A 14571-nucleotide genomic window follows, 5' to 3' on the forward strand; every position below is an offset into this window, starting at 1 on the left:
CGAGATCCTCACTAATACACAAGCAAAGATAAAATAAGTGTGTGTGAGTGCTGGCAGAAGACATTGTTCACCCATGCCCCGAGAACAAACACACCAAGTGTTTTTTTGTGTTTTGTCGTGCTTCGAATAGTTTTCTCACAGCACTACGTGCAGTATCTCTTTAACATGCCGATTCAGCTTTATATGGTCTTCAGACGAAAAGCAGAACTAACATCACGAGCACCACAGAAAAGAGGAAAAGTTCCTCAATCATGCTTGTATCACAGCCAGACTGACTACAAGCTGCTGTGTTAGTTCAGGAAGAGACCTTATAATAGAGCACTTCCGCTGATATAAGCACACTCTTCAAGCGCTCACTGGATAATTAAGGGTTCTGCTTGAAACCAGTTCAGATAGGATAGCTCTTTATTCCAGGAATGTATATTAAACCTGTAATTGTTCCACCAGGAGAACAACCAATGGACCCTTAAAGACCCTTTAATTAACTGTTGATCTTTCACAGAGGTCCGATAGCTTTTCTGATAGTTATTTTTTTTTAAATAAACATTTTTCAACAACAAGTTGATCTATTTTCACCTTGGTTAAAGAGTTCCAAGGAATTTTGAAGCCCTTGCTTCATCCCTACCTAAAGAGACCGATGCAGCAGCACTTTAGTCGTGGTCAAGTTCTCGCAGCTCCTTATCTGTACACTCTGTTGAACCAGAAAATGTCAATTTCATGTTCATACCAACATCAACACCTTCATGCTGGTCGGGTTGTAGATCTCTGCTGTAACTCAGCTCAACTCTGTTGTATAGCCGTGTCGGCTTGCTGTATCTACTACTTTTGTGTTGGACTACAAGTTACTACACTATGTGACCACTCTTCTGGGACGGCTTTGGCTGTGGAGATTTGCTCATTCAGCCACAAGTTTATTAGTCAGATCAGGAACTGATCTTGGGCAAGTTCATCCCAAAAGATGTTCACTGGGGTTGAGGTCAGGGCTCTGTGCAGGAAAGTCGAGTTCTCCCAGTGCAGCCTTGGCAAACCGTGTCTTCATGGAGCTCGCTTTGTGCACAGAGGCATTGTCATGCTGGAACAGATTTTGGCTTCTTAGTTCCAATGAAGGGAAATTGTAATGCTATGGCATACAAAGATATCCTGTACAATTTTGTGTTACCAACTTTGTGGCTACAGTTTGGAGAAGAACCACATATGGGTGTGATGGTTTACAAATGTTTGGCCGTATAGTGTGCGTCACTGAACATTGCAGGAAATTGTACGACTGTAACAACAAATTACTACCAGAGTTGCTTATCATATCAGTGTTTTACAGGGGATTTTCCCTTGAAGGCTTCTAAATGAAAGAGTACACTATGATGGGGGATCATCAAGGGGTTGGTCAACCTGTCCTTTGTTTATGGTTGATGGTAGGCTTGCTGCTATAGCTGGTGTTACGTGTGTTCAGGCCGAACACCGATTATATGACTTGCCCACCACCGCACCGCCCCCACTGTCGTTTTGCCTCTTTATTGTAATAAAAATCATTTAGTTCAGTTAGAGGATGGCTGCTACAATTAAAAACTGAACGCGTCTGCTCAATTCAGTGTGAGCCGAGTCACAGCACAGATCAGCAGGAGTCAGATTTTGTTTATCACGTGACGAGAGTGAGGCGAGCTGACTGACAAGACGATGGCAGAGGATTTGGTTTCAAAAGTTCTATGTTTAATATTAGCGAGTTTGTCATTTGTACTGTTTTGTAATTGTGTTTTTCATTAAGAATAATAATGAACCCACCATTTATGCAATTGCCCGTGATACTGGTATTACCATTGTTGGCGCACATCGATTAACCAGTGGGTTAATGACCGGCACATCCCTAGTTGATGGTTTTTTCCTTTGGGACAATTTCAGTGACTCCAAAGCCCATTACACAAATTCCTGGTTTATAAACCGATTGTGTCGTCTATATTAGAGATGCTCATTGTTGGATGTAAAGAAAGAGGGTATAAAAATAGCTTCTTGAGAACTCGAACAGTTCATACGGAGGTCTCAGAGATGGACTGCGGTGGTTAACTGTGATGGAGGATTGGCTTTGAGCATATATATATAGATATATAGATATAGATACAGATAGATATAGATATAGATACAGATAGATATAGATATAGATATGGATATAATATAGATATATTGGCTCAAAGCCAATCCTCCATCACAGTTAATCACCGGTAACTGAAGCCTAGTGAGCCAGAAGCACTTCAGACTGCAGCGTGTTGCAGCTTTTTGTTGTTAGTGGAGGAAGCTCCGCATAAACATTTGCCATATATCAAGATTAGATACTGTCGGGAAATCTGTTGGGAAGACTGGCTTAATAAATTACTGTTTGTTTCCTGTTGTTCATATCTCTTTGTTAAGGAATGGCTGCTCTTTGATCTCTTTAGGCTAATCATTAGATGAGAAATACAGTAGGGTTATTCATTTCCTTCCAGTTCTTTTTTTTTATTTTTTCTTTCCCCCCTCACTTCACACTTGGCAAAGGATGTGTGTTTAATGATCTAAACACCACAAATGTGAAATGGCAAGAAATGGTTTTCTATTTGGTTTGAACATTTTCTCAAGAGGAAGGCATGGTCTAACACATCATCCAACAGACGTCTTAAAGTTTCCATTCTGTTGAAGCAGTGTTCATTTGTTCAGTTAAACAACCACCACAACCATTTGCACACATTTGAATGCAGGTTGTCCATAAAAAAAAAAGTTACTAGTAAACAAAGCCTAATTTTTCCTATAGTATACAACAAAACCTGGCATCTGCATCTTTGTGATATTTACACCTAATAAAAGAGCACATAAAGCTGTATAAAATGCCTAAGGCTCTTTGTCTCAGGGTCTGGTGGGTAGTCTCGTCACCTCACAGCTTAGCACTCCCGGTTCGATTCCAAGTTTTTCAACAGTTTCTCCCAGATCCTTCAGGTTCCTTGCAGTATGTGGATTGGCTACTTGCCCTGAGGTAGTGTGAATGAGTGTGTAGACGTGTCTGCATGGTGCTCTGAGATGAACTGGCGTCCCATCCAGGGTGTATTCCGATCTCGCCGTGATCCCAAGATAGCCCCTGGATCCCCCACAGTTAATGAAGCATGTTAGTTTCAATCCCCAAATAGATGTTTGGTCCAAGTTGTGCATCTCTGCGTTAGAACCAGACTGCTGTCAACATTTGTAATCGCTGCCAGACTGGGTGGTGTCTTTATTCTGTGCTAGTAGGGCTGATTTCAATATTTAAAACCTGCTGACATTGAAGTAAGCCAAGGTTTGCATGTAATGGAGCTTTTGGGGCAGAATTGTGCACCACTACATTATAAGGACGATATGATAGTTATACTGCTATAATTCAAATGACCGGTTTATATTAGTGCAGTGTAATCATTTCTCAGGGATTTATAATGGACAGATGACTGATGCATTACATCATCTAAAAAATAAATAAAAAGATTAAAAAGTTGTTATTTAACAAATAAAAAGCAGATACTCTTTGATGTGGAAATTATTTAAAGTGCACCTATTATGGTTTTTCAAATTTTACCTTTCATGTAGTGTGTTATAGAGCTGTGAATGTAAAAAGTCAAAAACAAAGCGCACGACAAACAGTTATTGTCTCCCAAAAGACGGAACCAATTCTGAACAGCTGGAATGAGTCATTAGTAATTCCAGACTTACTTCCTGTACTAACCTATGTAGGTTTGTAACAAAAAGCCCCTCCTCTGCTCTTCATTGGCTGCTCGCTAACAGACTGAAAGTCGTTATGGTAGTGGGCGTTTCCTTTTTGACATGCACTGACGGCAGTAGACCAATCACAACAGATTGGGACATCTGACCAATCAGAGCAGAGTACGCCCTCTGAAATTTTAACTCATTTAATGAGTTGTTTGTGACACTGGGGGGGGGGAGGTAATGCTGCAATTCAAATTATGAGCACATTAAAGTGTTTTTTGATGTTGGATGCATGTAAATCTCTTGTATGAGACCTTTAAAACAAAATTAGTTGTAGTTTCAAAACCATAATAGGTGTACTTTTAATATCCATGGAAGGAGTCTCCATTGTCAGTTTTTTAGAGGTCAAAGGTAAAGCTGTAAGTAAGTTTTCTGATACGTCTTCAGGATGGAAGTCTTTGCACTTTGAGCTTTCTCTGGGTCATGACAGGCTGCATTTTTATTTATTTATTTATTTTTTATAAATGAACTTCATTATAGAAGGAAATGGATGCTGGTGAGAGGGGTTACTCGTTATCATTTATAGCTGCTATAAAGTTAGTGATAACAGGGACTAACTTGTTTTAGTGGATATAACTTTAAACGGATGAGGTGTCATTCATTTAATAAGCCAAACAATTAGACTTAGTGTTGGAAAATTGCAGAAGTTTAAAAGGAATCAAACATCAGGAAGGATGCACTCTTTGGAAAATAATCGATGATGGGATGGGGCTTTGTGTCTACGCTGCATCGCACCTCCAAGTCGTTGATAATTTTCCTTTAACAGCGTGCCCCGTGTGTGTTCCTCACTTAATGTAAGTCACGCAGGCCGTACAGGATTTTGTTTTTGTTTTTTGGTAATTGTTGCGGCCTATAATGTTTGATTTTGCTGCGGCATTTTTTTTTTTTAAATGTGTGATGCAGCTTGCTGAGTTTTTTGTGCTTCTTTTTTTTTGGTGGAAAACTTCTCGAATTTGCAATTGCACAAAATCATTTTGCACGGTCTTTCACAGTGAAGCTTGTTAGTAAATGAGACCTTTTAGCTGTACTCATGTTTGATGCGCGTGAATCGAAGAGGGCTTTGGCTGAATGTGCGTTGAGATGACGTCCCTTGACGCGTCTTCGCCCAAATCTGCAGAAATTTTGAAAATTTGCAAGCTCCTCTGAATATTGCGGTTTGTTTGATTTTACGTTCATTTTTGCAATCGCAAAACCCTGGAGGGACTGATAAAGCAGTTGGTGGCATCAGAGCTTATCAGTCGGTTTGCCACGTCACAGTAACTTGTAGTGGTTTAAACATGTTTTTGTACCGGATGTTTTATTTGTTAAAGATGTTCTTAAAGTGTCAGAACACTGTTTTGGAGGCTAGCAAACGGAAATGGAGTGGGAATGCTTACACGGGTGTTCTCAGACTTTTAAAATAAATAAAAAATCCAGGCAATAAGTGGAGGCCACACTGTATGGGAGTATGTGTATACACATACGTATATGCACGAGAGAGATAATGTGTCTGCGTCTCCGTGAACTTGCATGCATGCTTACTGATAATTCAGAGGACGTGTCGTGACCGTGGCGTTATCTCCTGCTTGTCAGGACTGTACTAACTCGTGTTTTGGGAGTGCACGAGCCAGAAGAATGAAGATGAGCATGAGATGGGGTCTGTTGTGTCCTCACAGTGACGCCATTTATCCCCAAAACCCAATCGCAGCTGCTGTCGGACTGAAGACGGAGGTTTTCTCTGCAGATGAAAGCTGCTCAGAGGCCCTGCTTACTTCCTCCCTACCACCGTTGTGCAGTTCTTCAGCTGCTACTACTGTGCCATTCGAGCAGATCTCACTTTCCTACCTACATAATAGTACAGATGGTGGTGATGCACAGCTGTTGTGCAACCAGTAGATCAGAAAGGCTCGGTAGGGCTGAGCAACAAGCACAGCAAGAGCTAATTATTAAAAAGCTGTCAGGGTGAAAATTTAAGTAAGTAAACTGAGGAAGTTCATTGCATCTTGTGTAGTTCCTAAAAACATTGCTTAGGGCAGACAAATTGCTATGACAGTTTTGACTAGTAGGTTGTGTAAGTTTTTCATTTGACGGTCACTAGGTTTTTAAATTTTATGTGTTTATTCACAAACAGAGAAAGGTGAGAAATTCCCTATAGACTTTGCACATTCATTTGAAATGGGTTCATACATTTCTTGATTGTGGAAAGCAGCTTGAAGCCGTGTTGCTCGCTGCTCTTCTTCTGAACCCTGTCACCTGCTGCACTGCGCATGCAAACTGATCATGTGGTCTGGCTGTTGCTAGGAAGTTTGTACTTGGCATATTATTTGTCTTTATCTTCTCTTCATATTCTTTCCAAAACTCAGGAACATGAATAGATGTGGAAACCATTGTGTGTTTAAATGCTGTCTCAAGCAGAAATAAAGACTCTTTACGTGCACTGAGACAAAATGTTAGCCTAAGACTGTACTAACGCACTTTATTAAGCCTGTCATAGTAACTACTTTTCTTGGACGATATATTGTCGCAGAAGTAATTGCAATAAACTATATTATTGTCATTTTAAGACCATTTTGTGCCACTGTTATGCTGATGATGTAACAGCACAATAATGCAAATGCATCCTTTAAAAAAGAGCAATAAACTTTGCATTTTTTAAGAGTATTCTGATATTGGACTTGGAAGGTCAAAAACTAGTTTTTATCCTTTAAATTGAGGCAATATTTCGTCATGTCGTTATTTATTAATTTTATTCTCTATTAAAATGGCATTAAATATCAGTCAACTGCATTTTAGTTGAGGAGAAAATGTGAAAATGAAACCAAATATTCACACACTATATATTTATAACTTAAGTGTGTGTGTGTACACAGTTGCAATCAAAATTATACAACCCCAATTGTAAATCAGGTTTATTGTCACAATTTACAGACGTTCAGCTGTTTGCAATGAAAAATCAAACAAAAGCAATTGAAATAGTTAAACAAAATGAACGCTTCAAGAGATTTCCCCAAATTCAACTGAAAATGCAACTTATATTATTGTTATTAATAACAATAATGATTTCTCCAGTCTCAAAATTATTCAACCCCTTCATGGCAAGCATTTTTAGTACTTAGTAGAGCATCATTTTTCTGTTATGAGCTGCTGCAAATGAGATGCATGTCCAGACACCAGCTTCTGGCAACGTTCCTGAGGATTCTTAGCCCATTCCTCATGAGAAATGGCCTCCAGTTCAGTAATATTCTTGGGTTTGCGTGGTGCAACCACCACCTTCAAATCCCACCAGAGATTTTCTTTAGGGTTCAAGTCAGGTGACTGTGATGGCCCTGTAGGATCTTCCAGGATGACTTCTGCAACCAAGCCTTGGAGGAATTTGAGGTTTGTTCTGGATTATTGTCCTGTTGGAAGGCCCAATGAAGCCCAAGCTTCAGCTTCCTCACAGACGGCATGAGGTTTTCTCCTAGGATTTTCTGATACTTCAGTGAATCCATCTCGCCTTCCACACACTGCAGGGTTCCAGTGCCAGATGAAGCAAAGCAGCCCCAGAGCATCACCGAGCCACCACCATGCTTGACTGTGGACAGAGTGTTCTTTCTTCATTCTTCTTCTTCTTCTATACTGCTGATCCATTGTACTGAAAAGTTCCAGTTTTGTTTCATTGCTCCACAGAACAGAATCCCAAAACTTCTGTGGCTTATTTATATGATTTTGACCCGACTTGTCCTGTGCTTTTGGGTCAGTAGTGGTGAACGTCTTGGAGTTCTGGCATGGAAACATTCTGCATTTTTAGTACAAGCCTTACTGTGCTCACTGAAACCTCAGTGCCTGTTACCATCAAGTCTGCAGGTCTTTTGCAGTCACTCGAGGGTTTTTCACAACCTGCCTTCTCAGAAATCTGGTTGCAGCCGTTGATCACTTCCTTTTTCTGCCCTGTCCAGGTATTTCATACATTTTTTTACCTCTATCCAGTTCAGGCATTTCATGTGTTCCAGCTCAAACACAGCCCTTGATTAGTTGCATCACGCAGCTTAAGCGGCTTAATCTCTGACATTACTGACACAACTGGATTATTTGAAACACTAGAACTATTCTGTCTAGGGTTTCTTTTTTTTTCTTTTCCCCCCTCTTCTTCAGAATACATTTAGTGCACTGTTAATACCTCACGTGTCATTTTTTCAACAATATGTTTTCATTAAAATCAATGCTAGTGCTTGTTACACATTTTAAATTCGAGTGCACAGTTTTTACAATCGAATGTGCATTTTAATCTTCATTTCGATGAATAATCGAAGTTCAGATTTTAATTTCACATTTCTAGATCAGACGAGAGGATGGAAGCAGCACGAATGCATAAAATGTTGGTGACATTCATTCTTATGTAAACAAAAAAAAATTGTAAACACAGTGGGCAATTTCAAGGTCGGCAAAAATGATTGCGGTTATGTCCATATATCACATGATAAGTCAATAGCATTATTATCATGGCAAGCTTGTACATAATTAGCTTGTCATCATTTCGAGTTAAATTATGTAGCAGATACCTACATGGCAGGAGTGAGTAATATACACACAATCGTCATGTTGTTTTCAGGTTTTAGGATAAGAGAGATGGTTTTAATTTTTAAATTTTGATCTCTGTGGAAGAAACGGACGTTTTTCTACTATGAACAGATGCTATGCTCATTTTCCGCAGATACTAAGCCAATCCCAGTTTGAACATTTGAAGCGCTTGTCTGTCTCAGTGCATTTTCACATAAATTAGACCCAATTGTGTGTGTGTGTGTGTGGGGTGTGGGGGGTGTGGGGGGTGTGGGGGGTGGGGGGGGGGGCACAACCAATGAACACAACCAAGGTGAGCTCCAGAGTCCAGTATACTCATGTGTGGTAAATAATAGTCTAAAGCTAAGGGAACAGTTTTTCATGGTTTTTAGATTTTGCTTTAATGCTAGTTTCTTTCTTTTTACACACACATGAGCTGTATGCTAGTTCGTGTCCTCAGTTGAATTTGGGAAGCTTTGCCTATAATATCAGTCTCTCCAGAATTTAGAGATTTTGTGATCACAGAAATGAATGCAAAATCAAGGAGACTCCACGATATTCACAGGAGCGTGCAATTTTTCAAAATTTCCGCAGATTTGGGCCAAGACACGTCATGTGACGTCATCACAACACGCATTCACCCCCCTTTGACACATGAGTAGAGCAAAAAGGTCTCATTTACCAGCAAACCTCACTGCAAAAACCATTTTATGCAATTGCAGTTTTGGCAGTTGAAGTAGTTGTCAGCAAAAAAGCACAAAAACTCAGCTACAGCATAATCAAGCATTTTTGGTCGCAACAGTCAAAAAAACACTACGCGATCCTAATGATGTGTGGTTTATTTAGGTCTCTGTCACTTAGTGGTGAAGACATTGTTTTAGGATTGTCCAGACATTCGTGTGTCCATCCGAGATTGTTGTTAACATGACATATCAAGAACACCATTTTATCGTTGTAACTAACAGATGAACTGATTAGATTGTGGAATTGATCTAAACATGGTCAAATGACTAAAATAATTTTTCTTCAGACGCTTCAATAGCTTCCTTTCTGTTTCTAGTATAAGGATATTTTAAGCACATTTCTGTCATATAAATTAGTAGCAAGAAGGAATAGGCTTGGCCATGTGGCATCCCCGTAGACGCTTTTGGCACCGAGGTCTACTTGTTTTCTCTTCTTTGCTGCAGAGCGTTCATCTGCCCTGGTCTTTCACTATGCAGAAGTAAATCGAACTCATCTGAAAAGTAATTTCTGTTGTTTATGCTTTTGTAGTCAATGGTGGCTTTCAGTAGTCTTTCAAACAACATTGTCCTCTTAGTATTCTTAAGTGTTTTTTATTGTTGTTGGTTTTATTTTTTCTTATAAGAGAGGGAACAACTGTTTATACATAACTGATAACAGGAACTTGTTTTGCAATAGTTCTACGACATTCAAAGACATTGGACTACTGATCGGGAGGTCGTGAGTTCAAATCCCAGCACCGCCATGCTGCCCCTACTGGGCCCTTGAGCAATACCCTTAACCCTCAGCTGCTCAGTTGGATAAATGAGGGCATTTGTGAAATGCTGCAAATGTAAAATTGCTGTGTATAAGAGGAATAAACCACTTTGGGTGTGCTCTTATCAGAAAATAAATGGTGGGGTGGTAACAGGAACTCCTCTTCACATCCGTTGATTTTATATATATATATATATATATATGTTTTATATATATAATATTTTATATATATAAAATATGTATGTGTATATATATATGAATATGTGTGTGTGTGTGTGTGTGTGTGATATATATATATATATATATATATATATATATATATATATATATATATATATATATATATATATATATACACACACACACATAGGTACATGAGATGTGTGTATGTATATAATATTTCTTTATTTATGCATCACACACACAAACACTTTCACTGGTCACTTTAATAGGAGCAACTGGTCACTTTAATAGGAACAACTGTACATCTGCTTAATGCAGTGATCTAATCAGCCAATCATGTGGCAGCAGCACAGTGCATAAAATTATGCTGACACAGGTCATGCTGCTTGTATGTTGGTCGAAAGATCTGTTACACAAGGATGTTATTAGCTGATAACGAGACCAGTGTCAAACAGCAGTTCCGTTTCCTTACACTATGGTTTTCTGACAGTTGGATGTACCAGAATGGTATTTACAAATATCTAAAGTGTGTGGAGTGACTTTCGAAACTCTTTCGTCTTCATGTAGCACATTTTGATATCATCTACCAACTTCTTCTCACAACCTTCTTTCCTGTGCAAAGAATAGGCAGAAGTGTTAGCCACTTCTCTAATTGCTGGACATTTTTCTGATTGTGTTTGTGCAAAACCTTTTTAAAGCATGCCCAAATGCTGACACCGCGTAAAGCCACCTACATCTCTAAGACAAGAACTTTGGCTAGGACTAGTTACACATTTTCTCTTTAGGGGGTTCAAGTGAAGCCAGGGTTGTTTTACAGTCCTTGACTATTGCGTTCCCATAATTTACAGTAGTTGTTTTCCCGCCGCGTTTCCGTCATAGACTCTGGTCTGGTCCCGCTATGCACTTTTGCTCATTTTTACTTGCAGACCACACAGAATTACACGATTAATTATGAATAGTTTTGAGATTTCTATCTTTGTGCAGTGTGGTTTCACAAAGATGAGAGATGAACGAGATATTCTAAGAGAAATATTTTATTGTATATACTTTAGACGAAGCCATAGAGTAGTACCAGATTTAAAGTTTCTCAACACACACACACACACACACACACAAAAAAATTTCAGCTTTAGTTCCCTATGCAGACCAAATAAATTGTATGGAAATGACTTAAGAAGTGCGCTATTGTTTATAACAATAAAAATGGTCACATTGGAGGCCACTACATGACTGCACAATCTTGAGTGGTTTATCGTGGCAGACAGAGCTGTTATTTGTTGACTGGATTGTGTACTCATCATGTTTTCTGCTGCATGCAGTTCAGTTTTGCTATAAACGCTTCGTGTGTGCTCCTTAGTACTGAGAGTGTAAGAAGAAGCAAATAACAAAATATCTGAAAATCCTGGCTTCTAAATGATGTATGCATATTATTTGAGTATGCTAGCAGCATCTTAAAAAGAGAAATCCAAAATGAGCACCTATTTTATTGAAGAGTAATAGATTATGAGCAAGCTGAAACATGCAGTGGTATAAGTTTATATCCAGCTCCTTTCACTGATTGGTCATAAAGTACATTATAATGCACAAGAATGTTAGAGGAAACTCGCATAAACATGGATTTATTAAAGATTTGTGTTCTTCAGTTCTATATGTTATTGTCCCATGTTAATTTTATTTGTGGTAAAACTGCACTATTTCTGTGTAGGTGGTGCGATTATGCCAGAATCCTAAGCTGGCCCTGAAGAACAGTCCTCCATACATCTTGGACCTGCTACCTGACACCTACCAGCATCTTCGCACCATCCTGTCCCGCTACGAGGGCAAGATGGAGACGCTGGGTGACAACGAGTACTTCCGTGTCTTCATGGAGAACTTGACGAAGAAGACAAAGCAGACGATCAGTTTGTTCAAGGAAGGCAAAGAGCGCATGTATGAGGAGAACTCGCAGCCAAGGTGAGCCTGGATGTACTTTATTCAGACACCACACCGTACTTTACTGTACTGGATGTACTTTATTCAGACATGATGGCACCACACCGACAGTGCTTCATTCATGTCTTGCAAATGCTTTGACATCTTTAACTTCAGTAGCTGCTCCCACACACTTCTGTTCACTGTTGGTCAAGTGATATTTACACAACGCACAAAGCTGAGTGGTTTGCAAGTCTGAGTCAAGTGTCGAGTCTTTAGTTGTGCATATCGGATCACTATTAAATGTCGGAAACTATGCATTTGGTATGCAACAAGGTAACACCTATTTCACACATGAATTGGAAACATAAAACAAAGCATGCAACTTTGTTTGGTAGATATCTGACTAAACTGATGTCTTGCTTGCTGTTTAAATTCACCTACACTGCTGGTGTGTTTTAATGTGTAAAATGTATTTTGCCATTGCCATTATTTTACATTTGAAGCATGGTCAGTTCTAGAGGGGAAGATTTTTGTTGAGGACCTGTAGGTGGTCTGTTTACGATTGAACTTTTACTGCTCGCTCAGAATCAAACATTTATGTAGTGGAAATACTGAAGTTGAGCTGAGTCATTCAAATTTTGGTCCCATTGGCTAAAACTCTGGTCCTGATTGCTACAACTCTGGTCCAAGTGACTAAAACTCGGGTCCCAGTGACTAAAACTGTTGTTCATTGTTTTTAGAAATAATTCTTGACTAGGAGAAGCAACACGTTAACATGAAGTCTGCTTCGTGGGAGGTCCATCTAAAAGCAGAAGCTCTCCGCAGTTGTGAAACAGTCTCTCATGTTGAAAACTATTGTTTTGTATTGTTGCCTTTTACAGGCATAAGCCTTTTCATATTCAAACCTAACCATGATACTGTGTTAAGAGACAAATGTCCTAGATCCGTTAGTTATGTGGGACATAATTGGTTTTCGTTGAATTTTTTTTTTTTTTTTTTTTTTAAAACACTGCTCCACATTGTGGACCACTGCTCCACAATGGTTTGTATTACTTCACTATGTGCAATGCAAATAGTTACAGCAGAAAGAGGAAGTACTCTGCTTGGGACAACCCCTGATAGATAACAGACTCGGTCTAAAAGTGATCTGAACTATTTCTTTCTAATTCTATCTCTTCTGCCTATTTGCTCTTTGCTGAAGATGCCTATTGTGTACTTGTGTGGCCATTTGGTCTTTCTACAGTTTAAATAATTTCCCAACAAAAGAGAAGACACCTGGCATTGTTTCTCTTTTCAGATCTATGTAAGTCACACAGGCATAATGAGTTGATGTAAGATGTATGTGCATTCTGTTTTGTTTTTTTTGTTTTTTTTTGTTTTTTTAACAGCGTTCAAATATTTAAATGTATTCATTTAGCTGATACTTTTATCAAAAATGATAAATCTAGCAGAGAGCAATACAAGTAGGGCTACCATACAAGATTTTTTTTTTGAGTGCTAGAGGAGCAAAGTGCACAGAATACAGGTCTTAAAGCAGATTTTATTATTATTATTATTATTATTATTATTATTATTATTATTATTAATAATAATAATAATAATAATAATAATAATAATAATAATAATAATATAATTATTATTATTATCATTATGGGGGGCAATTTAGGGGTAGGTTAAGTGTTCACGGAAGAGGTGGATCTTTAGCCATTTTTTGAAGATAGTGATGGATTCTGATGTTTGGATTGAGGTTGGAAGGTCATTCCACTGCTGAGGGACAGTAAGTTTGAAGGTTCTGGAGAGGGACCTCATGCCTCACTGAGTAGGTACGACCAGGCGTCTGTCGTTAACTGAACACAGGCTGTAGGAGGGGAACCTAACCCTCAAGGAGAGTGTTGAGGTAAGGGGGTGGTTCCAGACAAGGTCTTGTACGTGAGCATCAAGGCCTTGTGTTTGATGCGGCCGGCTACAGGAAACCAGTGGAGTGAGATGAAGTGGTGTGGGCTGGTCGAAAACAAACCTTTTAACCATATAATACATAACTGTTGTTTTAATGTCACCCAGGATATGAAGAATTTAAATGAAAACCCTCTGGGGTGGACAAATCAGTCCAGTATCATATGTCTGTCAAATCATTAATCAATCTAACCCTGCTCTTTATAGGGTTTCACAAAGCAATCATTTTAATTAGGTATGTATGTTTAAATGGAATTTGCTTCATGGTAGTGTGACTTCTCAGTGCTATAAATCTATTGCACTCTTTGATCATTGATAAGCTACACATCGACTATTTGTTCGTAGAACGCTTATTATTAAGTAGATTAATTGGCATGCACGCATGACAGGCGGTCTTACCACACACAGTAACATCCAGTTTAAACATAAATAAACCTGCTAGCTAGATTTCATTAATGTTACGTGCAAAATGTCATTCAAAATGTCAGTCACAAACACGATTTGCTACATCATATACTCACTAGTTTACTTTAGTTTGGATTAATGTACATAACTTGCTAACTTAGGTTAGTTTGAAGGTTCTGGAACGGGACCTTGGGCCACGCTGAGTAGGCACTACTAAGCGTCGGTCGTTAGCCGATCGTAGATTGTGTGAGGGAACGGAAACCTCAAGGAAAGTGTTGAGGTAAGGGGGTGCTATTCCAGACAAGGTCTTGTAGGTGAGCATCAAGGCCTTGAATTTGATGCGGGCAGCTA

General features: G+C 39.0%; 1 protein-coding gene across 1 annotated transcript in view; it reads left to right on the plus strand.

The window, feature by feature from the left end:
• The window catches only part of cbl (Cbl proto-oncogene, E3 ubiquitin protein ligase), a 59490-nt gene that overhangs the window by 2619 nt on the left and 42300 nt on the right, over nucleotides 1-14571 (plus strand). The window contains exon 2 of the mRNA XM_017490733.3: nucleotides 11654-11901. Within this exon, the coding sequence (XP_017346222.1) occupies nucleotides 11654-11901 (248 nt within the window). The remainder of the gene's footprint in view (nucleotides 1-11653; nucleotides 11902-14571) is intronic.

The sequence above is a fragment of the Ictalurus punctatus genome, chromosome 17, assembly GCF_001660625.3.
Source record: "Ictalurus punctatus breed USDA103 chromosome 17, Coco_2.0, whole genome shotgun sequence".
Lineage (NCBI taxonomy): Eukaryota > Metazoa > Chordata > Actinopteri > Siluriformes > Ictaluridae > Ictalurus > Ictalurus punctatus.